Genomic DNA, 27,249 nt, shown 5'->3' with positions numbered 1-27,249 from the left:
TGGGAATCCATCCTCTCCAGGCGTTTTATTGTTCGGCAGCTTTTTTAATATATCCTGTACTTCATCTATTTCAAATGGCTTTATCAGTTTGTTTTGTTCCTCTTCTTGCAATTTTGGCAGTTCATTTTAGCTAAAAACTCTTCTATTTTTTCATCTTTCCCCTTGTTCTCAATTTGGTATAATTGTTCATAAAATTCCTTAAAGTTTTCATTGATCTCTGTGGATATGTAATTTGTTTGTCCTTTTTCCTTGATGCCAATACAGTTCTTATAGCTTGTTCTGCTTTAAGTTGCCAGGCTAATATTTTGTGTGTTTTTTCTCCTAGTTCATAATACTTTTGCTTTATTTTCATTATGTTCTTCTCCACCTTATACGTTTGTAATGTTTCGTATTTTATTATTTTGTCTGCCAATTCTCTTCTTTTTGTTATATCATCCCTTGTTGCTAGTTCTTTTTCTGTGCTTACTATCTCCCTTTCCAACTGTTCTATTTCCTGATTGTAGTCCTTTTTCATCTTAGTTACATAACTTATTATCTGCCCTATAATAAAGGCTTTCATTGCATCCCATAATATAAATTTGTCTTTCACTGATTCTGTATTTATTTCAAAGTACATTTTAATTTGGCAATCAATAAACTCTCTAAATTCCTGCTTTTTAAGTAGCATGGAGTTTAACCTCCATCTATATGTTCTTGCTGGGATGTCCTCCAGTTCTATTGCTAATAACAGGGGTGAATGATCAGATAGCAATCTAGCTTTATATTCAGTTTTCCAAACTCTTTCTTGAATATGGGCCAACAACAAAAACATATCAATCCTTGAGTATGTTTTATGCCTACTCAAATAAAATGAGTATTCCTTCTCCCTTGGGTGCTGTCTCCTCCTTATATCCATGTTTTATTTCCTGCATTGATTTAACCATAAATTTGGCCACTTAATTCTTTTTGCTAGTCTTTTGTCCAGTTTTATCCAACATTGGATCCAAATTAAGGTTAAGATCCCCTCCTATCAATATATTCCCCTGCATATCTACAATCTTCAAAAAATATCTTGCATAAACTTTTGATCCTCTTCATTAGGTGCATATATATTGATCAAATTCCAAATTTCTGAATATATCTGACATTTTATCATTACATACCTCCCTATTATTTCCTCATCTATTTTGATTGGTACATTTTTATTAATTAATATAGCTACACCACTGGCTTTTGAATTATATGATGCTGCCGCTACGTACCCTACCCAGTCTCTCCTTAATTTATTATGTTCCGCTTCAGTTAGATGCGTTTCCTGCACAAATACTATGCCTATTTTTTTCAAGAAATTTAATAGCCTCTTTCATTTAATTTGGTTATGTATTCCATTAATATTTATAGTCATATAGTTCAACATGGCCATCTCATACCCTGTTTACACCTTATTTCCGCTTCCTCTCCACCACCATCCCCCTTTTCCCCATTTTCATCGCTCAGTTTTCCCTTCTTAAACTCAATGTATAAAATACTTGAACAATTCCCACATCCAATATTCCCTTAGCCCCAAATGCCCCCCCCCGAGTTGCCCCTTATCCCTTGCCGAGCAGCTGAGTATCTAACAAGTAAAAGGCTCAACAGGAATATTACTAAAAAAAATGGACAAGCCCCTTGAGGAGGTTGTAGGACAAAGATCTATATTTACTCATTAAAAGTATGAGAGGTGTGATGTCAAAAATGCAGGAACCTGCTCAAGGTAAAAATCCACACCTTCTATTCATCACTGTACAAGTGCTGCCAAGTTTTACCTTGGAATATTTCAACACTTCATCATATGATCTTATTGTGTGCTATTCTGGTCACTATACTAATGGAAGGATGTAACTAAGAGAGGCTATAGAAACAATTCAGAATGTTGCCTGGACTTTAGGGTATGAAAAGAGATTGGATAAGATAAAACTATTTTCCCTCGATTATAGAAGGCTGAGGGGGTGATCTTAGAAGTTTATTAAATGATGGCGGGCATAGATAAGGTAGATGGTCACTGTCAGAAATTAGAGGACATAGGTTTAAGGGAAAGAGAAAGATCTACAGAGAACCTGGGGGGTACCTTTTATCACCCAGAGCATATGTGGATCGAGCTGGTAGAGAACCTGATGGAGGCAGGTACAATGACAACATTTAAAAGATGTTTAGACAAATACAGGAAAATGGGATTCATGCAGGATTACATCTTGGTCTGTCATCATGGACAAGATGAAGCAAAGGGCCCGTTTCTGTGTTCTATAATTCCATGAAAATTTTGCTTCCAATAACATTGCCAGTCTAATAGCCAACTATTTTAACATCTCTGATATTTTTTACAGATTTTTTTAATGCTCCTCTGCTTTTTTCTCCCTTCCTGGAAGTTGTTCAAAGCAGTGCGCTAGATATTTTTAAAAAAATTGCTCCCAATTAGTAATCATGATTGCATATTTGTAAGTGGGAAGGGCACTGTTTGCACAATCTTTCCAGTTACTAGACTGAATGACATGCATTAAAATTATGCAGGTTTACTGTCAAGTGTCTACTTTAAAGGGTGGAGTACGGAACTGGGATATTCCACATTTTGGAGGGGTCCTGTGTCTCTCAAAAGCTTAGTAAAGTGGCAGCACTAAATAAAAATCAGACTTGTCACTTTATTTGTTATGCACTTGTATAGGAGAATGACCCATGTTGCCGCATCACTGGGTAATGCCCCTGCACATTGAATGAGTTTACCTGTCAGTACCCTTAGGACCCCTGTACATTTCTAGTTAAAAGCTCTACCTGGAGGTGCGGCTCCCCTGAGCAATGTTGAGGTGTTCCTCCACTCCTGGATAAAATCATGAACCTAAATGTATCTCATGGTTAATGGATCAAAATTGGAGCAAACAACTTTAAAGGTAAGCAAAATTGAAATTAATCGATGGTTCCTTGTGGCACAGAACCTGAGACTGAGTGAAAAAATGTGTGGAATGTGATTCATGAAGTAGTTAAGATTTTATTCTGCCTTAGCAAGGATAGTTGCATCAGACTTGTACAAACTTGTTCAGGCGACCGAAGACATGAGAAGAGTCATTTTATTTTTCTTAAAAATGGAAATAAATTGTTGGAAGGAACAAAAGTCCAAAAAAATTAACTTAAATTCTAACTTCAGAATGTGTTCTTTATCACTTCCTTGCACTGTCAGTGAGAGCATTTGACAATCTATGGCAGAGGAATTGTTGCATCACTTTTGCACGTTTGAACCCTGTAGTTGAAAAAAATAACTACTTTGTCGTTTACACAAGAATATGAGAAAATAGATTTAGATCATGATCCTCAAGCCTGCTCTACCATTCAGTATGATCTATGCTGCCCACAACTCCTATATCAATTCCCCATTCCCCTCAACCTCCAATCTTTCAGATACCTCCAACTTGATCTAATGGTCGAGCATCATCCATCTTCAGGGTAAAGAGTTCCAGAGATTTATTATGCTGAGAGAAGAAGCACCTCAATCTTACATGACCAACCTTTCTTAATAGCTGTGTCCCCTCTCCCACCACTTTTCTGCCAGGAGGCTATCCAGGTAGAAAATTGCCATAGAAAATCCTAAAAGATGCCATGATTGTTATGGAGCAGGGCGTCAAGATCTTGTCAGTTTGCATTGAGCAACATCAATGAGAAAGATCTCTTCAGACTGCACCATTTACCCTTCAGGACACCCCTAAGCAATTCAGTCAAGGTGTAGCATTGAAGCAATTCATTGTGGTAATGTAGGAAAACACCAGACAATTTCTGCAAAGTAAGCTCCCACAATTAGCAATGTAAACATATCCAGAGAATATGCTTTTTAAAAAAATTGGCCATAATGTCAAGGAATCATTAATAATAATAAGAAAACTTGGCCCATTGCATTTGTTCAGTTTAATAATTTCCAGGACCTGATCCAAGATGCTACAAATCATTTTCTCCTCAAGAACATGTTTTAAATGTGACAAGGAGTTCTGTACAGTTCTTTTGGAGAGTAAATTCAACACTTCTACTTCCCTCTGGATAAGAAAATGCCCCCTCATTTCCCTTTTCATTCTTCTTTCTATTTATTTATTTATTTCTGTCCCAGGGCCTTGTGCTGTCCTGCTCCGTCCCCGTTCTGTATCGCCCACGGTCCCCGACCCGCGCCTGGCCCAAGATTACCTACCACCTGCCGGGGATGTGCGCACTGCGCATGCCTCTAAACGACTTCCTGGCCTGCCCCTTTTCATTCTTTTATACTAAATGTTTTTCTCCTGATTTTTGGCTCCTCAATGAAGATCAAGATTCAATTTATTGTCATTGTAATAAACAGTGTCATATTACACAAAATTGCTTTTGCCTGCTGTAAGACAGACAGATTCGCCATCGGCAGAAATTGCCTGAAGTGCCTCTTACAGTCAGAGAAAGAGAAGCAAAAGAGAGTCCCCACCCCCCTCCCCGAGTCACCGAGCATCCGTAGATTTACCTCCAGCCCTCCCACAGTCTCCTCAGCCATACAGAATCCAGTCCAAATGAGCTCCAGATCAAAACCTCCGACACGGTCAGGAACCCTGTTCCTATTTATTTTTCGATTGGGTCTCTTCTCACCCTCCTCTGTTTCATTCCTCGTAGCTAAAGTATTTCAATCTTGGTAGCCTCACAAATATCTTTTACACCTTTTCTAGTGTAATGGCATGAATTAATTCCTTCTCTTCTGGTAAATTATGCTGTGGGAATCTTTCACACCCATCTGAGAGAATAAATAGCATTTCATCTGATAGATGACACTCATGCAGCACTCTCTAACCAGAGCACCTTGAACCAGTATATTTTTTGAAGAGAGAGGCAAGATTGCTACCTTTGCCAGACATCAGGTCAGGTTGTTGTTGGGGACAGTATTTTAGTTAATTCTGTGTGATTGTTAAAACAAGTTGAGTCATGCCATTGAACAGTGAATGGACACATGCTCTATTTATTCTGAATTTCTCATTGAACCCAAGTGGTTAGTTCCATGAACTAAAAAAAATTAGAGAAGGCACAAATAATGGAAATTAGAACTCTTTAATTAGCAGAGTAGTTTGAGGTGCACAATTTCCCCAAGTGGGAAAATAGATCAGTTTGTAGTGGCCCGCGCACAGAGACGCAGACCAGCTCACAAAATGGCCGACGAACATGGCAACCGTGCAGACCTGGGGGGTGACACTCGCCGTTGTCTCAGGTGACCTCCCTCATGGTGGGAAGACAGGTAACAGGCGGGAACACCAACCAATCCCAGGTCATCGCTCCGATAATGCAGACTCTGATGTCAGCACCTGGGGCCAGAGCAATAAACCAGTACAAGGCTTCAGTGTGCACGTCTCAATGCCTGTGTAGTGTGACAGGTCCAACCAGCAGTTGGCCCGACGATGATGGTCCAGACTGAGCCAGCGACCATCCACGTAATCTCACTCAGGGTCGCAACATTTTGGGTGTTGCAGCCACAAGTGTGGTTTGAATAGGCCGAGGCTCAGTTTCAGCTTCAACAAATGACTGCCAATGGCACCCGCTACATCTACGTCATGAGTGCTCTCGATCAAGACACAGCGGTTTGTAGACTTCCTAACGCAACCTCCGGAGCAAAGCAAATACACGGGCCTCAAAGAACTGTTAATCCGCACTTTCTGGCTCTCCCGGCATGAGCACGCTACTGACTGCAGAATATGAATGGATTGGGGAACAGAGCCCAGTCTGCCCCAATGAGCAAGATGCTCACTTTGACCGAGGGCCCCAAGCCTTGCCTGCTAGATCTTTCTGAAGCAGCTTCCCGGGGATATCAGATCCTTGCTCATGGACGAGAATTTCAACGACCCTTGGATGGGTGCGGCTGGGACAGACATGCTCTCGAGAGTGAAGAAGGTCACCAGCTCCATCATAGACCACATCAGTAAGGCCCAGCAGAGAGGCAAGTTAATTCTGCTACCATCATTAGCAGCAATTGGGTGTGGAGGCCCCGTCGATGCCGACCAGCCTGTGGGTTTCTGGGAAACACCCTGACCAACCGTCATTTATGGCTGTGATGGTTGGCCCACGTGATAGCCTCCTCTACATTTGGGACACCTTGTTTCCTGGTTGACACTGGTGCCGAGATAAGTGTCCTTACCTTGCGCAGGCCCAGGACTGAGGTCAGCCAACAGCACCTCTGTCTGGACTTCTGGTACCCACACCATTCCCCTTCAGTTCGGCCACAGTCGGTTTCCATGGGCCTTTACCCTTGCAAGCAGTGGCGCAAATGCTCCTGGGGGCCGACTTCCTTCGTGCCCACTGCCTGCTTGTTGTCCTCTAGGGATGACGCTTGATGCACGCCAAAACTTTTCAGACTCTACCAATGGGGGAAGCCAAGCTACCCAACTTGATGCTATAATGCTTTCAGACAATGAATTCACCCGCATCCTGGTGCAGTTCCCCTCAATAGTGGTGCCACAGTCTCTGCAGCCAAGCCAAAGCACCTGGGGCCCATCTAAACGCCACAGCCAGTGCAATAAACCAGTCTTGACTTCAAGGCTTTGGTCTGTATGTTGTTCTTCTCCACGCCCACGTAGCGTAAAAACTACAAGCTCATGATTAATTAGTGCGGCAGACTGGATGAGCTGAATAGCTTATTTCTGCTCCCATGTCTTATAGTTTTAATTTTTCGCTAATTACTGTTCCACTGAGGGATCTGATAGCATTTCATCCTTGGCACTTTGATCAAGATAGGTACACGATGACCATCTGCTGATTGTAGTCAGCTCTTGGGAGAACGGAGTATCAGGAGGCAAACCAATCTTCTCAAACATATTGAGCATGGGGAACTGAAGACATATTTCTCATCAGTATCATCCATTAAGCATTTGGGGCCCATTGTATATCCACTGTGACTATCTGTAAAGGATTTGAAATATACTTCATGACCCTAATGGTTTGAAGAGCTTTTTGAGGGAGATGCAGAGTAAACATTCCAAAAATCATGAATCCCATGAGTAAAGAAAGGCTTTGAGTCCTGATTTACCGAGCCAAGGCACCACATGGAGTTTTGTAATCAAGGTAGTATTGCGTCATCAGAATTGCAAGAAATACAGCAACCAATTGTACACATCAAATGTCATAACACCATCATCAATCATCTATTTGAATATTTGAGGAGAGTGAACCTATTTGCCAGGACTACCCGAGTTAATTACTTTTCTTTGAATATGGTCTGAGGGTATTTTAATTCACTGTAGAAAGGCAGCAGGCTTCAGTTTAATATCTCTACTAAGAGGTGGCACTAAGAATGGGAACTTAGTGGGGGAGTTGGCCAAAAAATCTAACAATTGCTACCACAATCATCAATCAGCGCATCCGCAATTTAGAGAACTGTTTCACTGTTACCAAGAATAACGACACTGATCTCATTCATGTTTTTTTGCAGTTGGCTACTGATAACTTGTAATGGCCTCTGTGAAAGATCCGTTAACGAAAGAGCTCGAGGAGGAATTAAAACTCAACACTGATGATCTCCGTAGCCACGCCTGGTTCCATGGACCTATCCCACGGCAGGTTGGAAATTGCTATCCATTTCATCATATAGCTGTGAACCATAAGATCAAAACTTAAGTACTTATATACCACCTGAAAAACCACCATTAGACATTACTCTCAGCATAACTTCCAGAAAAATTGCCTTAAAGTTCATTGTAAAGGCCTTCTTTTTAGTATCGAGCAAACAATCATTTCTTTTGAACTTAAACACTCTACCAACCATTTATAGATTATTTTGTGCCATTCCTAGAATGTAACCAGGCACTTAATGACATCAAGCACCTTTTTCATCCTGTCCATATCAGTGGCATTCCCTGCATATCCTATGGGAACATTGTGGAGGAAGTTTGACCACATTGTACTGGGGTAGCCATGGTCAAATATTCCCAGGAATAGTTTTAATGATGCAGTTCTGACCTCAACCTTCTGCCAACCTACTTATCCTTTAGACTCATACCCTCACTGCATCGATCCCAACTTGACCTCCCACTGTGGATCCCCCAACCCTAAGTTTGACAGTTTTCAATTACCATTTCACTCAAATTTACTTTCTCATACGTTGATTCTGCTGGACCCTAATTTATTATATTTTTGCCTGAATAATTTTGAGTCATACAGCACAGAAACAGGCCCTTTTGCAAACTCATCCATCCTGACCAAGATAGCCCCATGTTCCTCTAAACCAGTGGTTCTCAATTTTTTTTCTCACTCACAGACCACCTTAAGTTATCCTTTTCTAACCAAAGAGTACCTACAGTATAGGATTAGTAAGGGATGACAAGGTGGTCTGTGAGTGGAAAGAAAAAGGTCGACAATCACTGCTCCAAACCTTTCTGATCTATGTACCTGTCTGGATGCCTTTAGAACATTACAACTCTACCTGCTTTTACCACTTCTTTGGGCAGCCTCTTCCATAGACCCACCACTCTCTATGTGATGTTCTTTTACATCTTTCCCCCCTTATCTTAAATCTATGCCCTCTCGTTTTCAATTCACCTACACTGGGGAAAAAGGATTTGACTATTGACCATGGTTTATTGATTTTATAAACCTATATAAAATCCTCCCTTAGCCTCCTACATTCCAGGGAGAGTCCTGTCCAGCTTCTCCCTTACAGTTCAAGCCTCAGCAGTATTTCTGTAAATCTTTTCTGCATCATTTCCAGTTTGGATCTGGTACATATCATGGACTTTATTTGTTTACATGTGTACATTGTGTACAGTTTTGTTTTGCACTGCCAATAAGTCATAAATCTGCCTTGCCCGCAGGAAATGGAATCTCAGGGTTGTATCTGATGTCATATATGTACTTTGACAATAAATCTGAAATCAGTTGACTTGGGGCATTTGACCTTAACCCAAGCCAGAAACATTACATCCTAAAAAAAAGTCTGAAACACAAAGAATTACAGTAAAACCCTGGTATCCGGCACCTATGGGGATTGGTAGATGCTGGATAAGTGTCGTTTCCTGTTGCTGTAGATCTACTCTAACAATGCCTCATACACCTATATCAAGAACAAACAGTTTAAGACGAAATTAACTGACCCAGTGTGTAAAAGTAGATGACACAGTTTTCTTGTTTATTTTCATTGTGTGATGACATTGTTTAATGGGTTTATTGTATTGTATATGTTGAACATTTAGTGGGTGGGGAGGAGGGTGGGAAGGAGGGAAGGAAGGGAGGAGGGGAAATGGGGGAGAAAATGACACTGTGTATATTCAAGAGGGAAATGTTTGTGTGTATTTTGGTTAATATGGTTAATAGTGTAAAAATTTTTTTTTAATTTAAAAAAGAACAAACAATTTAAAAACCAATATGCTAGACTGTACTTACAATGAATAAACTTCACTTTCATGTATATATAAACCTTGAAGCATTTTAGTTAATTTCAGTCACATTCTTTGAAAACATTTAACCCTCATCTTCAAGTTCCTCCCCTGCCACAGAGCTGCTCGAAAGATGAACAATTAACAATTAACCCCCATCCCCCAATTTTAAAGATAAAGCCTCTGATTGGGGCAACCCTGACTAAGCAGGGATAAGGAGACACTTTAAGAGAGTCACCCCAACAACGAACGGTATCAACCAGCTCTTCATCCTGGATGATGCCATTGCTGTTTCACACAACTTGATTCAAACAGCTGCTATGAACAAAGCCCTCCATTGGCTGAATATTTGCTCGTATCTTCACCAAAGGTTTATGTATTACTTCAGAGAAGATTTATTTTTTCAATTTTAAAATGATGTATTTTTACCTATTATTTTATTCTTATTTACTTTAATTTTTAACATTTATTTTCCTAAACATTTTTGCTGGTTGCTGATGCTGCCGGTTGCTTGAATTCCGGATAACAGGGGTTTTACTGTACGTGATGAATACCAGATGGATGCTGATTCTCCTCTTTCTTCATTAAGGAAGCAGAAGCCCTAATAGAAAGAGATGGAGATTTCCTCATCCGAGAGTCTCGCTCCAGTCCAGGAGACTACGTGCTGAGCTGTACCTGGAAACATGATCCTCTCCATTTCAAGATTATCCGTGTGGTTCTCCGACGCAAGGAGTCGTACACCCGAGTGCTGTACCAGTTTGAACAGGAGAGCTTTGATAACCTCCCAGCACTGGTGCGATTCTACGTGGGGAACCGCAGGCCAATTTCAGAGAAGAGTGGCGCAATAATCTTTCATCCAGTGAACCGCACTATACCCTTGAGGTGCATAGAGGAAAAATATGGCAAAGCATTGGATCAAAGACCAGAACGTGGACAGCAGGCACCTAGAGTCACTGCTCAAAGTAAAAGGTTCAGCTTAAATCTATCCGAAGGAGTATCTCTTGAGCAGCTTGCTGCAGATAGCAATCTTTTGAGGTAATTAAATATTTGGTTCCATCAAATAGTTAAGATCCCTGATGGCCTAAATCTTAAACCTAATAGATTATAGCTGTCATTGTAGTAAAAAAACACAGAAATGCTGGAGGAACTCAGCCAATCTCACAGCATCCATAAGAGGTAAAGATATAATTTCAGGCCTGAGCCCTTCTTCAAGGAAGAAGCAAAGAGCAGGAAGGGGTCAGAATAAAGACTGAACAGTGGCTGGGGGAGGAGTCCAGACCAACAAAAGGTGTAAATTGGATATGATAAGAGGAGAGCTGAGAATCGATTTTGGTTCTGTAAAAGGAGACAGAGTGGAAAGGGAAGAGAGAGAGAGAGAGAGAGAGAGAGAGAGAGAGAGAGAGAGAGAGCATGAGCTAGGGGAAAGGTGACAGGGGTGAAGAAGGGGAGGGCGCAGCTTTTCGGAAACCGGAGGTCAATGTTGATCCCATCTGGTCAGAGGTACCCAGACAGAAGATGAGGTGTTGTTCTCCAATTTGTGGATCTCAGTCTCACAGTGCATGAGACCGTGGACAGGCATGTTAACAAGGAAATGGGATGGGAAATTGAAATGGGTATCCACACTATTACGGTGGACTGAGCCGAGGTGCTCAACAAAGCAATCTCCAAGTCTGCGCCCAATTTCTCTGATGTAGATTTGTGGGCGGAAGGTCCTGTTTGACCAATCTGATTGAATTTTATGAAGAGGTGACTAGGAATGTGGATGAGGGTAGCGCAGTGGATGTTGTCTATATGGACTTCAGTAAGGCCTTCGATAAGGTACCACATGGAAGGTTAGTTAGGAAGGTGCAGTCTTTAGGTATAAATTTTGAGATAGTCAAATGGATTGAACATTGGCTGAAAGGGAGAGGCCAGAGTGTGGTAGTGGAAAATTGTCTGTCAGGTTGGAGGCCGGTGACCAGTGGTGTGCCTCAGGGATCTGTATTGGGCCCATTGTTGTTTGTTATATACATTAATGATCTAGATGATGGGGTGGTGAATGGGATTAGTAAATATGCAGACGATACTAAGATAGGTGGAATAGTGGATAATGAAGAAGGTTTTCAAGGATTGCAGAGATATTTGGGCTGCTTAGAAAAGTGGGCTGAAAAATGGCAGATGGAATTTAATGCTGATAAGAGTGAGGTGCTTCATTTTGGTAAGAAGAATCAGAACAGGACATACGTAGTAAATGGGAGAGCATTGATGAATACAGAAGAGCAGAAGGATTTAGGAGTAACGGTACATCGTTCCCTGAAGGTAGAAACTCATGTGAATAGGGTGGTGAAGAAGGCTTTTAGTATGCTGGCCTTTATCAATCATTGCATGGAATATAGGAGTTGGGAAGTGATGTTGAGATTGTATAAGGCGTTGGTGCGGCCTAATTTAGAGTTCTGTGTGCAGTTCTGGTCGCCTAATTATAGGAAGGATATAAACAGAGTGGAGAGAGTGCAGAGAAGATTTACTAGAATGTTACCTGGGTTTAAGCATCTAGAGTACAGGGAGAGATTGGGCAGATTAGGTCTTTATTCTTTGGAGCGTAGAAGGATGAGAGGGGATTTGATAGAGGTATTTAAGATTATGAAAGGGATAGACAGAGTGGATGTGGATAGACTATTTCCGTTAAGAGTAGGAGAGATTGAAACAAGAGGACATGAGTTAAGAGTTAAGGGGCAGAGGTTTAGAGGTAACATGAGGGGGAACTTCTTTACTCAGAGAGTGGTAGCGGTGTGGAATGAGCTTCCGGGAGAAATAGTGGTGGCAGAGTCAATTTTATTATTTAAGAAAAAGCTGGACAGGTATATGGATGAGAAGAAGGTGGAGGGTTATGGTCTGTGTTTGGTTCGGTGTGGACTAGAAGGGCCTAATGGCCTGTAATTGTTATGTTATGTTATATGTTATGTAGAGGAGACCTGTCATCTTCCATACTCCATAAGTATGTGCATATCCAAACTCTCCTTCACCCCATCTTTCAACATGCGCTGTACACTCATCATTCCCTGAATTCACTGACCTACATTGATTCCAGGTTTATGTGCTTCAGAACTTAGAAATCTTAACCTTGTTTGCAATTCCCTCCATGGTCTGGGTTCTTCCAATTTCTGTAATCTGCTCCTGTCCCACATCTTTGCAGGAATACTGCTCTTCTCTAGATCTGGCTTCCTACACTTATCTGACTTTCAGGTAGACTTTCAGCTGTCTATGCCCTAAATTTCCTCAAAAACACACAGAAATGTTGGAGGAACTAAGCCAGATTCACAGCATCTCCCCTGCCTTTTCAGCCCGGCAGACCCATGGTCCTCCCACACCACATATTCTTTAACTGTGTGACCACGGCATCTGCGGCAGATGCCATGGTCACACAGTTCAAAAACAGGTGCCACTGATCAGCCCTGCCATGGTCCCTTTTGATTGGGCTATTAGCTGGCGTGGATCACAAGTGTGAATCACCACGAGCACAAGGTGTGAAAAGAATTTGAGATTTGTGTTCAAACAGAAAATCTGAGAGGGAGAGCCCAAGAGGCGAGAGCTGTGAGTAAAATATTTGTTTTATTTAAAAACTGAACTGCAAATTGTGCTGGAGCTCCCGACACCCGACTCCGAACCCTCCCTTTGGCCTGCACCGGAGCTTCCTACTCCGAAGCCTCCTCTGTGTGTCTCCTTGGCCTACCACACACGCACACTGGACTCAGGTGTGCATGTGCAGTCGTAGGCCAAGGATGTTTGTTATCTTGGTATCATGCATTAGACCTCAGGCTCAAGGAATCATTCCAAACACTTCTGTAGAAAGATTGTTTTCCCCTATATGATAGATTATTCAATATAAGATGAAGCCAGGGCTTCCCGTGACCAAGTAATAAGCACACAAGTGTGTGGTAATTTTCTTTTGTGGGAACTTGCTCTGCCTAGATTGTCTACCACATTTCCTCTATCAGTTCAGCTCCTGCACTCTACAGGAACATCAATAGCCCCTTTTCCACTGGCATCCCAGTTAATTGGCTTTGCAGTTTCCCGGGATAAGAAGCCCTTGTGCCATTTTCACTGGGCCACCCTTAACTGGGGCAGTAATTGCTTTTCCACTGATCTCACTCATCCCTGGGGATCGGAGTGTTCTACCTTCAACTGGAAATGGGTGACTTTCTGCTGTCCCTTTTCTACTGGTTTTATAAGCACGCCGGCATCAACAAATGCTGGGGATGTGAGTAGGGGTAGAGGTGGTTAATCCCCGGTGTGAAATCACGTCATTTGATGCTGGTGTTTGGACAGTTTTCCTCTTCCACTGGATCCTGTCCCAGTAAATTCCCAGTTAATTCCTGGAACAGGAAGCCAATGGAAAAGGGGCTACTATTTGTTCACCAGCTGGAAGGATTGGGAGAGGTGTAAAAGAAAAGTCATTCATTGTTTCTTTCAAAGTAGGAAAGAGGAGTGTCTAGGAGGGGAGGGAGGGAAGAGGAAAGGAGGGGAGAGGGGAAAGGAAGGAGAGAGAGGGGTAAGGAAGGAAGAGAGGGAGGGGAGAGAGGAGAAAGGGGAGAGAAGGGGAGAGAAAGGGGGGGAGCTTTGTGCGCGTGTTACAAAACCTGTGCCTTTTTATGTGTTCTCGCTCCCCCACTTCAAAACCTGGCTACGCCACTGCCTGAACCTTTCTTCAAGCTCAGACCTGAAACATCAGTAATATATCTTTTACCTCCTACGGCTGCAGTGAGGCTGGCTGAGCTCCTCCAGCATATCTGTATGTTTTTACTACAATCACAGCGTGTGCAGACTTTTATGTTTCACTCCTAAATTTCCCTAGCTAGCTATCTTTCTCTTCCCCTTTTGATACAGTGCAAGATTTGGTCACATGACCTGATTTCTCATTACAAAGCTCTGCATAAAGTGCCTTGGGGCATTTACATTGTGCTAATCCCAGCAGAGTTTTGGTTACCTCAAGATCCTTAAGGAGGGAATGGAATAAATCAGCCACTGATATCTCTCCCAGGCTAATGAGAGGACAATATTAGGTGTAGCTATGAAGCAATCCAAGTTCGGATGGTTCCTTTCAAGGAGTCAGCATGTGTTATAAATGAACTATTCAATTACTCCCCTGCTTGCAATCTTCTCTGCAACATTTCTCCCTTCAAATACATATCCTATTTTCTGTAAGGATCTGCTTCTACCTTTTCAAGCAACATATGTCAGATTGTCTGCTATAGCCCTTTTTATGGAATGACGCCGCATTGAGGCCGGCTCAATGAGGAATAAAAAATGCAGACTTACCTTTTATGGAGAAGGCCTTTAAGACTGCTCCAGTATTGCTTTCATGGAGAGTGGCGTTGGGAGCTGTTCTCCGGAGCTGAGGGAGGCAGGTGAGTGGAGCAGTAGCGCCACCCGTCACCAAAAGGTCAAACGTACGCACACGAGCAATGGCCGTCTTTGTTAGCCATAATCCCCCAGGCAGCTGGAACCTCTCTGGAAAATGCAGAGCGGTTCCAATTGCATGGGGGATTATGGGTAACAAAGACGGCCATTGATCCCACATTAAAAGAAAAAGAGGTTCTCGTTATAAAGCCTGAGGCTCCTTCTTCCACCTCTTCTGCCCAGCACTGCCCCTCTGGCATGCTGAGCCTGGCTCTACACACTTCTTTTTCGTCCATCGGATGCCCCAGTTCTGCTTCTCCACATCCACTCCTTAGCATCTTTCCTCCCGGACTGTGGACCCCAGTCCCTCTGGCCCTAGGGGTCTCTGACCCTCCTTGCCTCCGCTGGGCCTCCACACTCTTTGGGCCGGATTCCCTCAATTCCCCCTCTCCTTGCACGTCCATTCCCACTCTCTATGGCTCCTCGCTGCCCTCCTGCTCCTCGATCTCGGTGGCCTTGATGAAGGAGGGAGAATGGGAAGAGGACATTTACGGTGGCAGGAGGGAACCCTAACCCCAGCACCAATCACTGTGGGAGCCTTGGTGGTGGCTCCTGGATCGCGGGCTGACGGCACCATCGCGATGTCATTAGCTCGCCCTAAGCAGCCGCATTCAGCAACAGTGCCTTTATGGAGCAAAGTGGAGCGAATTGATCGACTTCTGGGACTACCCCCCCCCCCCCCCACCACCCAGACGAATCAGAGTCAACATCCGTCGGCGTTTTTAATAAAGGTAGGTGAAGCGTTGTAAAAGTGGAGAATATCCGCTTTCACGTTCGCTTCCCCCCCTCCCCCACTATAAGTTTGTGGCCTTTTGCAGAATTGCAGATTCTTCAGAGCATGGTAGAATGAAGAAATAAATCAGCTCTGCAAAAGCCCACAACTATAATGATTAATGTTTTCTACATTACAGCACATCCAAAACTATTCCATAGGACATTTTAAGGTCATAAAAGCACAAGAAGAATGGATATTCTTTTGAATGCTAGTCATATTTTGTCTAATTGTTTGTTAAGGTAGAGGGTTAAGTAACAAAGCTACTTCTACATTAACTGACATGTTTTTAATGTAGGAATAAGGACAAGAGTGGCAGCCATCCAAATATTCTGGATTGGAATGACAATAAGCCATTGCAATCCGCCCAATCTGACAGCTACCTTTCTGGTGGTGAGTTCATTTAAAATCTTGTCTTTTACATTATACCATATGTATTCTTATCCGTGGCAGAGGTTTCTCCCTATTGCATCTGAAAAGTAGCATTATTTCAACTTTGATATATTTCTGGACTGTAATATCATCTGCAGCTACACCCTTTGATCTGGGAACCAAATACAGATGAGGATAAAAGCAGTAAAATTATGAGCATTGCAGATGCTGGGTCTGTATTCCTTTGAGTATCCATCAATGGATGATTTAATTGATATGTTAGAGGGTCGTGAGTCTGTGGAAGCAAGGTCGTTGGCAGAGATTGACAAGTATTTGATTAGTCACGGATTCAAAGGTTACGGGGAGTGGGGCTGAGTGGGAGGATAGATCAGTGCATGATTAGAATGGTGGAACAGACTTGATGGATCAATAGATCTACTTCTCCTCTGAGATCTTGTCAAGATAATGAAAGGATTTGTTGAAACTATTTCCTCTTGTGGGAGAGTCTGGAACAAAGGAGTATGACCTTAAATTTAAAATTAAGCTAGTCATGGCTGAAATAACAAAAATGATTATTCCCAAAAAAAACAGTTGAACTTGGAATCCACTGAATTTTTCAAATCTGAGATTGATGTAGGTTACTAAAAGTTTTTGTAGAGACACTCATCTCATTCTCTTTAATCCAACAATAAGTTCACCTTAATGTTGTTTATTGATATAAATACAATTTCAAACATTTGATAGAATACAATTTCTTCAGTTGTAGAAACATTGTTAACAATTACAATTCTTTGAAATTACTTGATAACTTGAAATAGTTAAGATAGCTTGAGAGAGTAGCTTGAGGTTGAGGTCAACAAGTAATTCTTACCAACCATGAAACAAGACTTCTTGCTTGATCCACAACAATAAACTCACTGACCCTGCCCCCTCACATTCTCAAAAACTCACTCTATGACATTCACAGAAATGGTAAAAATTCTAAATAAGCAGTACCTTAAATATACTAATACAGAAAGTATTATCAGTTAGCCTCTACACTATTCATGATTCCCAAGTCAAGGCAGATTATTTGCTATGGGACAGATCATCCATGATTAGTGTATTAGGTTTGAGGACATGAATAATTTATATTCTATTCCAATTTATCTAATAAATTTCACGGGATAATCTTGAAAGGTTCCTTGCATATATTTTGATTTTGCCATATAAAACCAAGTCTGCTATATATCCATGATTTATAACTTTGATCTGAATCAGGCCTGGATTAACCATTAAACGAAATAAGCACGTGCTTAGGACAGCAAGGGAAGGGGGTACCATGGAGATTTTTCCAGTGTTGGATTTACCATGGTGCAACTGAACTATGGCCCCACAATAAATGAAAAAAAGAACATATATACACAAACACATACATATACATATGTCTTCTTTGCCTTGGCTTCACGGACGAAGATTTATGGAGGGGTAATGTCCACGTCAGCTGCAGGCTCGTTTGTGGCTGACAAGTCCGATGCGGGACAGGCAGACACGGTTGCAGCGGTTGCAAGGGAAAATTGGTTGGTTGGGGTTGGGTGTTGGGTTTTTGCTCCTTTGTCTTTTGTCAGTGAGGTGGGCTCTGCGGTCTTCTTCAAAGGAGGTTGCTGCCCGCCGAACTGTGAGGTGCCAAGATGCACGGTTTGAGGCGATATCAGCCCACTGACAGTGGTCAATGTGGCAGGCACCAAGAGATTTCTTTAGGCAGTCCTTGTACCTCTTCTTTGGTGCAACTCTGTCTTGGTGACCAGTGGAGAGCTCGCCATATAACATGATTTTGGGAAAGCGATGGTCCTCCATTCTGGAGACGTGACCCACCCAGCGCAGTTGGGTCTTCAGCAGTGTGGATTCGATGCTTGAGGACTCTGCCAGCTCGAGTACTTCGATGTTGGTGATGAAGTCACTCCAATGAATGTTGAGGATGGAGCGGAGACAATGCTGATGGAAGCGTTCTAGGAGCCGTAGGTGATGCCGGTAGAGGACCCATGATTCGGAGCCGAACAGGAGCGTGGGTATGACATTGGCTCTGTACATGCTGATCTTAGTGTGTTTCTTCAGGTGGTTGTTTTTCCAGACTCTTTTGTGTAGTCTTCCAAAGGCGCTATTTGCCTTGGCGAGTCTGTTGTCTATCTCGTTGTCGATCTTTGCATCAGATGAAATGGTGCAGCCGAGGTAGGTAAACTGATTGACCATTTTGAGTTCTGTGTGCCCGATGAAGATGTGGGGGGCTAGTAGTCATGGTGGGGAGCTGGCTGATGGAGGACCTCAGTTTTCTTCAGGCTGACTTTCAGGCTAAACATTTTGGCAGTTTCCACAAAACAGGACGTCATGCGCTGGAGAGCTGGCTCTGAATGGGCAACTAAAGCGGCATCGCCTGCAAAGAGTAGTTCACGGACGAGTTGCTCTTGTGTCTTGGTGTGAGCTTACAGGCATCTCAGATTGAAGAGACTGCCATCCGTGCGGTACCGGATGTAAACAGCGTCTTCATTGTTGAGGTCTTTCATGGCTTGTTTCAGCATCATGCTGAAGAAGATAGTAAAGAGGGTTGGTGCGAGGATGCAGCCTTGCTTCACACCATTTATCTGACCCAACCTTGTTGGTTTTCGTGCAGTTGGATAACAATGTTGAGGAACTTTGGGGGGCATCCGAGGCGCTCTAGTATTTGCCAAAGCCCTTTCCTGCTCACGGTGTCGAAGGCTTTGGTGAGGTCAACAAAGGTGTTGTAGAGTCCTTTGTTTTGTTCTCTGCACTTTTCTTGAAGCTGTCTGAGGGCAAAGACCATGTCAGTAGTTCCTCTGTTTGCGCGAAAGCCACACTGTGATTCTGGGACACTAGGTATTAGTCTATTTAGGAGAATCCTAGCGAAGATTTTGCTTGCAATGGAGAGCAGCGTGATTCCCCTGTAGTTTGAGCAGTCTGATTTTTCGCCTTTGTTTTTGTACAGGGTGATGATGATGGCATCATGAAGGTCCTGAGGCAGCTTTCCTTGGTCCCAGCAGAGCATGAAAAACTCATGCAGTTTGGCATGCAGAGTCTTGCCGCCAGCCTTCCAGACCTCTGGAGGGGGGATTCCATCCATACCTGCTGCTTTGCCACTTTTCAGTTGTTCAATTGCCTTATATGTCTCTTCCCAGGTAAGGACCTCATCCAGCTCTAGACTCAAGGGCTGTTGAGGGAGCTGGAGCAGGGCGGATTCTTGGACTGAGCGGTTGGCACTGAAAAGAGATTGGAAGTGTTCTGACCATTGGTTGAGGATGGAGATCTTGTCGCTGAGGAGAACTTCGCTGTCACAGCTGCGCAGCAGGCTTTGGACTTGGGGTGAGGGGCAGTACACAGCCTTTAGAGCCTTGTAAAAACCCCTGAAGTCGCCAATGTCGGCACTAAGCTGGGTAGGTTTGGCGAGGCTAGTCCACCATTCATTTTGGATCTCCCAGAGTTTGCGCTGAAGTTGGCTGCATGCGAGATGGAAGGCTCGTTTTTTTCTCTGGCCAGGAAGGCTTTGCAAGGTGAGCCTGGTGGGCAGAACGCTTCTTTGCCAGCAGCTGCTGGATTTCTTGGTTGTTTTCATCAAACCAGTCCTTGTTTTTCCTGGAGGAGAAGCCCAGTACCTCTTCAGTGGATTGCAGTATGGCCATTTTAAGCTGATCCCAGAGGGTTTCAGGAGACGTGTCCGTGAGGCAGTTTGCATCCTCGAGCTTTGCTTGGAGGTTTGCCTGGAAGTTTCCTCTCACTTCGTCTGACTGCAAGTTTCCAACATTGAACTCTTTCTGGGGGCTCCACTGTTCTTGAACTTTGGCTTGAAGTGAAGGTTGAGCTTGCAGCGAACAAGCCGGTGGTCAGTCTGGCATTCCGCGCTGGGCATGACCCTGATGTGGAGCATATCTCGTTTGTCTCTTCCTCGCACCAGAACGTAGTCCAGGAGGTGCCAGTGTTTGGATCGGGGATGCATCCAGGTAGTCTTCCAGGCTGTCTCTCTGCTGGAAAAGGGTGTTAGTAATGACAAGCCGCTGTTCTGCGCAGAGCTCCAACAGGAGGCGCCCGTTGTCGTTGCACTTGCTGACACCATGCTTGCCAAGAATTCCTGGCCAGGTTTCTGAGTCTTTGCCGACGCGAGCGTTGAAGTTGCCAAGGATGACAACCTTGTCGGCTGTAGGGGTGCGTTGGATGAGGTTGCGCAAATCAGTGTAGAACTTGTCCTTTTCTGCTGGTTCTGCCTGAAGGGTTGGTACAAAGTTTAAAAGACAGTGCAAAATGTAGAGTAATTTGAAAAAAAAATCAGTATTGTAATCTTTAATTATGTATATAATTATACTTTACATACTTGATTAATCACACTTTAATCAGTGCTGCAACAGTGTTGCTCCAGCCGCTACATTAACCGCCGTCATAATTAATTCCCTCACCCAAGTTTACCGATAAAGCCTTACTAATACACCTAATACTAATGAAGACTCTTACTAGGCAGGGATAGGGAGTCACCCCAGTGGCATCGACCAGCTCTTCATCATGGGCGCCACCATTTTATTCAAACACAACTTTATTGAAACTTTCTTCAAGCAGCTGCTGCGGGCGGGGTATGACCTGGCCACTCCGCTGGTTGAACACTTGCTCTCAGTGGGGTTGTGTGTTGCTTCGGACAAGATTTACTTTTACAGTTTTAAATTTTTATTTACAACTTTATTTATTCTTATGTTTTTTTTAACGTCCTCGATATTTTTTCTAATAGTTTGAGTTTCCGGTTGATTGAATGCTGGATAATGGGAATTTTACTGTATGTAGAAACATAGAAACATAGAAGAAAGGAGCAGGAATAGGTCATTCGACCCTTCGAGCCTGCTCCGCCATTCAACGAGATCATGGCTGATCTTAAAGTTCAGTACCCCGTCCCCGCCTTCTCTCCGTAACCTTTAATACCCTTATACCCTTATACCCTAATTCTCTCTTAAATATATTTAATGAACCTGCCTCTACTGCCCTCTTTGGCAATGAATTCCACAAATTCACCACCCTCTGGGTAAAGAAATTCCTCCTCATCTCGGTCCTAAATGGTTTGCCTATTATCCTCAAACCATGGCCCCGGGTTCTGGATTTTCCCATCCTTGGAAACATCCCATCTGCATCCATTCTGTCCAGTCCTGCCAGAATTTTATATGTCTCTATGAGATCCCCTCTCAATCTTCTAAACTCCAGCGAGTACAATCCCAATTTGCGCAATCTTTCCTCATAAGTCATTCCTGCCATTCCAGGTATCAGCCTGGTGAATCGCCTCTGCACTCCCTCCATTGCAAGAACATCCTTCCTTAGATAAGGTGACCAAAACTGCACACAATACTCCAGGTGGGGTCTCACCAAGGCCCTGTACAGCTGCAGTAAGGTATCCTTGTTCCTATACTCAAACCCTCTTGATATGAAGGCCAACATACCATTTGCCTTTTTAACCGCCTGCTGTACCTGCATGCTCGCCTTCAGAGACTGGTGTACAAGTACCCCTAGGTCTCTCTGCACTTCCCCATCTCTTAATCTATTGCCATTCAAATAGTAATCTGCCCTCCGGTTTGTATTACCAAAGTGGATAACCTTACATTTATCCACATTGTAGTGCATTTGTCATGTATCTGCCCAGTCCCTCAATTTATCCAAATCACACTGGAGCTTCCTGACCCCCTCTTCCGTGTACACAACCCTTCCTAGTTTAGTGTCATCTGCAAATTTGGAGATATTACATCCAATCCCCTCATCCAGATCATTAATGTAAATTGTGAACAGCTGGGGTCCCAGTACAGATCCCTGTGGCACCCCACTGGTCACCGCCTGCCACTCAGAAAATGAGCCATTTATTCCAACTCTCTGTCTTCTACCTGCCAGCCAGTTCTCAATCCACATCAATACTTTTCCCCCAATCCCTTGAGCCTTGATTTTGGAAGCCAGTCGTTTATGCGGGACCTTATCGAAGGCCTTTTGGAAGTCCAGGTACACCACATCCACTGGCTCTCCCCCATCTATTTTACCTGTAACCATCTCAAAGAATTCCAATAGATTTGTCAAGCACGATTTACCTTTTGTAAATCCATGTTGACTCCGTCCGATCCCTTCTCTGCTAGTCATATGCTGCAACTGTCTACCTTGAAACAATGATCATTTAATTTATAATATCTTGGAGAGGCAGAACTAATTAGTTAATTAGTTATATACTGTATCTTTGCCTTCTATAGATGCTGTGGGTTCTGCTGAGTTTCTCCAGCACTTTTGTGCAATTACCATATATGCTGTTGTATAGGACAATCTGAAACTTAAACATTTCACCTTAAAAATCGGGGTCATCCTATAGGTCGGGTATAAAATCCCAATAGGTCGGGTATAAAATCCCAAACTTGACGGTAAAATCTCAACACCACCGCCAGAGGAAGCAGCGGAGACCAGTACAATCACAACATTTAAAAATCATTTTGGCAGGTACTTGGATAGGAAAGAAAGATGGATCTGGGTAATTGCAGGGTCACTACGGATGAGTCAGGCTAAAGAACTTACTTCTGTGCTATACTCTGATGTCATCTCCGAGTTCAATTATACCTACTATTCATTCAATTGCTGTTTACTTTATATAAGAAAAGCCTACTCATATAATTAAATAATTATTTAATATGATTGAATAATATAATTGGTTTTTTTTGCTTTTACTCCCTATTTTCCCTCTCAAGTTCCCACGGCTGTAGCATGATATCTAATGATAACCTTCCTGTCTTTTTTTGGGGGGTTTTCAAACTAATATTACTGTTCCCCACAATCCTATCCTCCAGCCACTTGTTGGAAGTTCTTCTGTTCTCAGCTAGGACTCCAAACACAATGGTGCAATTCTATCCTGTCCATTGAATGAAATGCCTGTTTCCCATACTATACTTTATCCACATGTTCACTTCCCTTATCATTTTATGTCTATGTCCATCATTTGGGAAGCAAAGACTTTATAACAATTGATATTCTGTTCTAAGTACTCACCAGACAGGATCTCACCTAATTTTGGTCATGAGAGAGTTCGCAACATATTAAAACAACTTTGATCAAAGTGGTTTATGAGGAGAAAATGGCAGGGGAATTCCAGAGATCGGGGCTTTGATAATTACAGGCACATTCAATTGTGGAAGAATTAATTTCAGGGATAAGCAAGGGTGTAGAAAGGAAGTGTCACAAGTATCTTGGGGTGTGGGGGGGGGGGGGAAACTGTCAGACTGATTTTGTTTTCCAACTTAGGGCAACAACAGAAGCCTTGTATTTACTTACTGGACAGGCAAGAGCAGAAAAAAAAGGTTGGGAATAGTATGAGGTTAACACCATTCACAATTTACATTAACAGTTGGATTTTGTGTTTCTGTGCCATAGGATCCAAGGACATCATTCAAGCAAAGGAAACTCAGAAACTAATTCGTTCTTCATCTGTAATGTATAGAGCAGGGAGTGATCCATTAATCAACCCCAAAGTGGGTCAACGGCACCTTGGTTCCCAGTCTAGTATTGGATCACGAGGTTCTGAAGGACATTTACATTCCAAGGCGCCTCCGAAGCCACTCAGAGTTCCATCGATCATGGTTCCAGACCCTTTGTCAGATCCAACGCATGATGGAAGTGTCTACTGCGAGCTGGAGCCCCATGTTTTAAGGAACGGTCAGAAACCCTCGCAGCCAAAAACTCACATGGAGAGATTACGAGCTGTAGAACGATCAAAGATCAGAACCCGAATGACGGACATAAATTTTTGCCTTCTGGATTTAGACATGAACTCAATTTCCAAGCAGGTCTGCCAGGAAGAAGTAGTGGAGGATAACGAGTGGTCCTTCACTCGGCCACAGTTAGAGACCACGAGCTCATTTAAACTTGACACTTTTGCTTCAGTCTTGCTTCCAACTGACAACAGATCCCTCGATCCATCTGTGCTTAAGCAGCTCAAAGAAATATTTCATGAAAATGATGCAAAAACAATAGCACAGCATATCTTGAAAGTGGACTGTCAGGTACATAGGTATTAATTAGTGATTAATCTAATGATATACATGATCTTCTCTGTTTATACATAGTCAGAGCTTTTGCATGCTTTTCTGTTTCAGTTATTTATTCGAGTAGATAAGTTGTAATAAGTGGCTATGCTTTTTTTTAAAGAGCGAACATAGAACATTACAATGATGTGCTGACCCATATATAACTAACAAAAAAAAACCCTCCCTCCCTCCCTCCTAACTCTCTATTTTTCTTTCATCCACACACATGTCTAAGAGTCTCTTGAAACCCCCTTATTGTTCCAGCCTCCACCACCATCCCTGGGAATGCACCCACAACTCTCCCTTAATCTTTCCTTCCTTCACTTTGTACAGATGTCCTCTGGAATTAAGAAGTTATGATGAAGCATTAAGAAATGAAGCCCATTGGCTCCATAATTGGATGTTGTCTACAGGGACTTTACCAAGGCCTTTGACAAGGTCCCACTGCGAGGTTAGTCAGGAAGGTTCATATGTTAGTATTCATGAAGTAGTGAAGTGGATTCAACAATGGCTGGACGGGAGAAGCCAGAGAGTAGTGGTGGATGATTTCTTCTCAGACTGGAGGCCTGTAACTAGTGGTGTGCCTCAGGGATCAGTGCTAGAATCATTGTTGTTTGTCATCTATATCAATGATCTGGATGACAAGGTGGTAAATTTGATCAGTAAGTCTGCAGATGACACTAAGATTGGAGGCGTTGCGGACAGCGAAGAAGGTTTTCAAAGCCTGCAGAGGGATCTGGACCAGCTGGAAAAATGGAGTGAAAAATAGCAGATGGAATTTAATGCAGGCAAGGGTGAGGTGTTGCAGTTTGGAAGGACAAACCAAGGTAGGACATACACAGTAAATGGTAGGGCATTGAGGAGTGCAGTAGAACAGAGGGAACAGATACATAATTCCCGAAAAGTGGCGTCACGTCTAGATAAGATTTTAAAGAGAGATTTTGGCATATTGGCCTTCATAAACTAATGAGTATAGGAGCAGGGATATTATGGTAAAGTTGTAAAAGACATTAGTGAAGCCAAATATGGAGGTTTGGTCACCGAACTACAGGAAAGATATCAAAAAGAGAGAAAGAGGGCAGGAAAGATTTACTTGGATGTTGCCTGGTCTTCAGGAACCAAGTTACAGGGAAATATTAAACAGGTTAGAACAGTATAGAAGAATGAGAGGAGATATGATAGAGATATTTAAAATTATGACAGATATAGACAATAGGTTGGCTTTTTTTCACTGAGAGTAGGTGGGATACAAAGCAGAGGACATGGGTTAAGAGTGAAAGAGGAAAAGTTTAGGGGAACGAGAGGGGGAACTTCTTCACACAGAGAGTGGTGGGAGAGTGGATCGAGCTGCCCGCTGAGGTGGTGAATGAGGGCTCAATTTTAATATTTAAGTATATGGACAGATACATGGATGGAAGAGGAATGGAGGGCTATGGACTTACTGGGTGCAAATCAGTAGGACTAGGCAAAAATAAAAATGGTTCAGCACAGGGGCCTGTTTCTGTGCTATAGTGTTCTATGGTTATTACCATAATTTTAATCCCATTGATTCCATTCCTCCTTGTTCCTATTTCAACTGTCTCACATGACTCCCCCATCAATTGTATTTTTCCCACTTTCACACACAGGTACACATGCAGAGAATGAACCCAGAGAGTGGTGGGTGTGTGGAATGAGCTTCCAGGCAAAGTGGCGGATGCAGGCTCAATATTAGCATTTAACCTGGATATGTACATGGACGGGAAAGGAATGGAGGGTTACGGGTTGAGTGTAGGTCAGTGGGGTTAGGTGGGAGAAAGTGTTCGACATGGACCAGAAGGACCAAGTTGGCCTGTTTCTATGCTGTAATTGTTATATGTTGCTGCGCCACCTTTGGCCTTACAAACATTTTGAGTTTGTACTAGCCCAATGTAGAACAGTCTAACCTGTCCCATCCCACTGCTGTTTCCTCCCTCCCTGGACTTCAAACTATTTTTTTTCTCTGCAGACCCAATTCCCTTTCGAATGGACTTCCAAAGGCAGTGAGTTCCAGATCATAATTAATTACTGCATAAAAAACGTTTCCCCCTCCCCCCACCCCTTAAACATTTCCCCACAACTTCAAATTTGTTCCTGGTCCTTGAACGAATGTCCAGTGGGAACAACCTGAACTTACCCAAGATAAAGCAGTGTTGATCTTAAACACTTCAAATGAATTAAAACACTGAAAACAAAAGAAATAGGAGCAGGAATAAAGCCACCCAACCTTCAAACCTTCTCCACATTGCATTACAATCATGATTAATCACCTAGTCAGTTCCATTTTCCAGCAATCTCCCCTAATGTCTAGAAAGCTATAGATATAGGTTTTGAATAAACACAATGAATGATTCTCAATAGCTTACTTTGGTATAAAATACCAAGGGGAAGAAATTTCTCATCTCAATCCACTGGTCATGGTCTCCTCAATTAGGGACAAATATTTGCACTGCATATAACTTGTAAAACCGTTTAAGACTTCTTTGTCGTGTGATGGGATCGCCTCTTGTTCTGCGATATAATCCCATTCTACTCTATCCCTCCTCACAATGCAAACCCTACAAGCCTGGAACCAGTTTAGTAAATCTTCATCGTCTCTCCTGTGCGGTAAGTAAGTAAAAGTGTACTCTGGGTGCGGTCTTGCCAAGGTTTTGCACAATTGCATTAGAACTTACTTCCTCATTTTTAAATACTTTTGTAATCAAGCTAATGTGCCTTATATCTTCTCAATCACTCACGCCTGCACATTTATCTTCTGGAACTTGCCTATCCGAATACCTTTTGATCAATGTTTTCCAGTCTCTCACCATTTCAAAAATACTTCTATTTTCCATTCTAGCTACACTAATATATTTGATTTTCCGTGCAGTATTCCTGTAAGTTCTTGCCCACCCACTCAGCTTGCCTGCATCTTGTTTATACATCTTTCTCCATGCTTGCAATATCCTACCTAGTTTAATATTTATTAGCACACTGATGTGGATTGAGAAAAGTTGATCAGATCATCTGAGATCAATCTGTTTCTTCCTTTCCTGCTTTCTGACCAATAACAAATTTTTCATCATATCAGTCTTATCCCCAATTTCTAACCAAGCCATTCTCAACAGGGGCCATAAACCCAACTGCCCCAGGGGCCACAGCACATTTAAGGGGGCCGTGGAGTGAAATAAAATATTTTTTATGTAGTTGATAGAAGTACAGAAGAAACCAACTAAATTTGACT

General features: G+C 42.7%; 1 protein-coding gene across 4 annotated transcripts in view; it reads left to right on the top strand.

Annotated features, from left to right (window-relative positions):
• The first annotated feature begins 2,778 nt into the window (after nt 1–2,778).
• LOC138758424 (breast cancer anti-estrogen resistance protein 3 homolog) overlaps nt 2,779–27,249 on the top strand; it is a 52,086-nt gene continuing 27,615 nt past the window's right edge. For 3 of the 4 annotated variants that reach the window (XR_011354277.1, XR_011354278.1, XM_069927326.1), the window contains exons 1-5: nt 2,782–2,900; nt 7,424–7,551; nt 9,952–10,397; nt 15,869–15,963; nt 23,356–23,984. Coding sequence is in view for 2 of the 4 variants with exons in the window: in XM_069927326.1 (XP_069783427.1) it covers nt 7,444–7,551; nt 9,952–10,397; nt 15,869–15,963; nt 23,356–23,984 (1,278 nt within the window). In the remaining 2 variants the exon portion in view is untranslated. Of the gene's footprint in view, nt 2,901–7,423; nt 7,552–9,951; nt 10,398–15,868; nt 15,964–23,355; nt 23,985–27,249 lie in introns of all 4 variants that reach the window. The other variant, XM_069927327.1, reaches the window with a different exon arrangement.

The sequence above is a fragment of the Narcine bancroftii genome, chromosome 3 (assembly GCF_036971445.1).
Source record: "Narcine bancroftii isolate sNarBan1 chromosome 3, sNarBan1.hap1, whole genome shotgun sequence".
NCBI classification, from domain to species: Eukaryota; Metazoa; Chordata; class Chondrichthyes; order Torpediniformes; family Narcinidae; genus Narcine; species Narcine bancroftii.
This window is presented reverse-complemented; position numbering and strand designations above follow the sequence as displayed.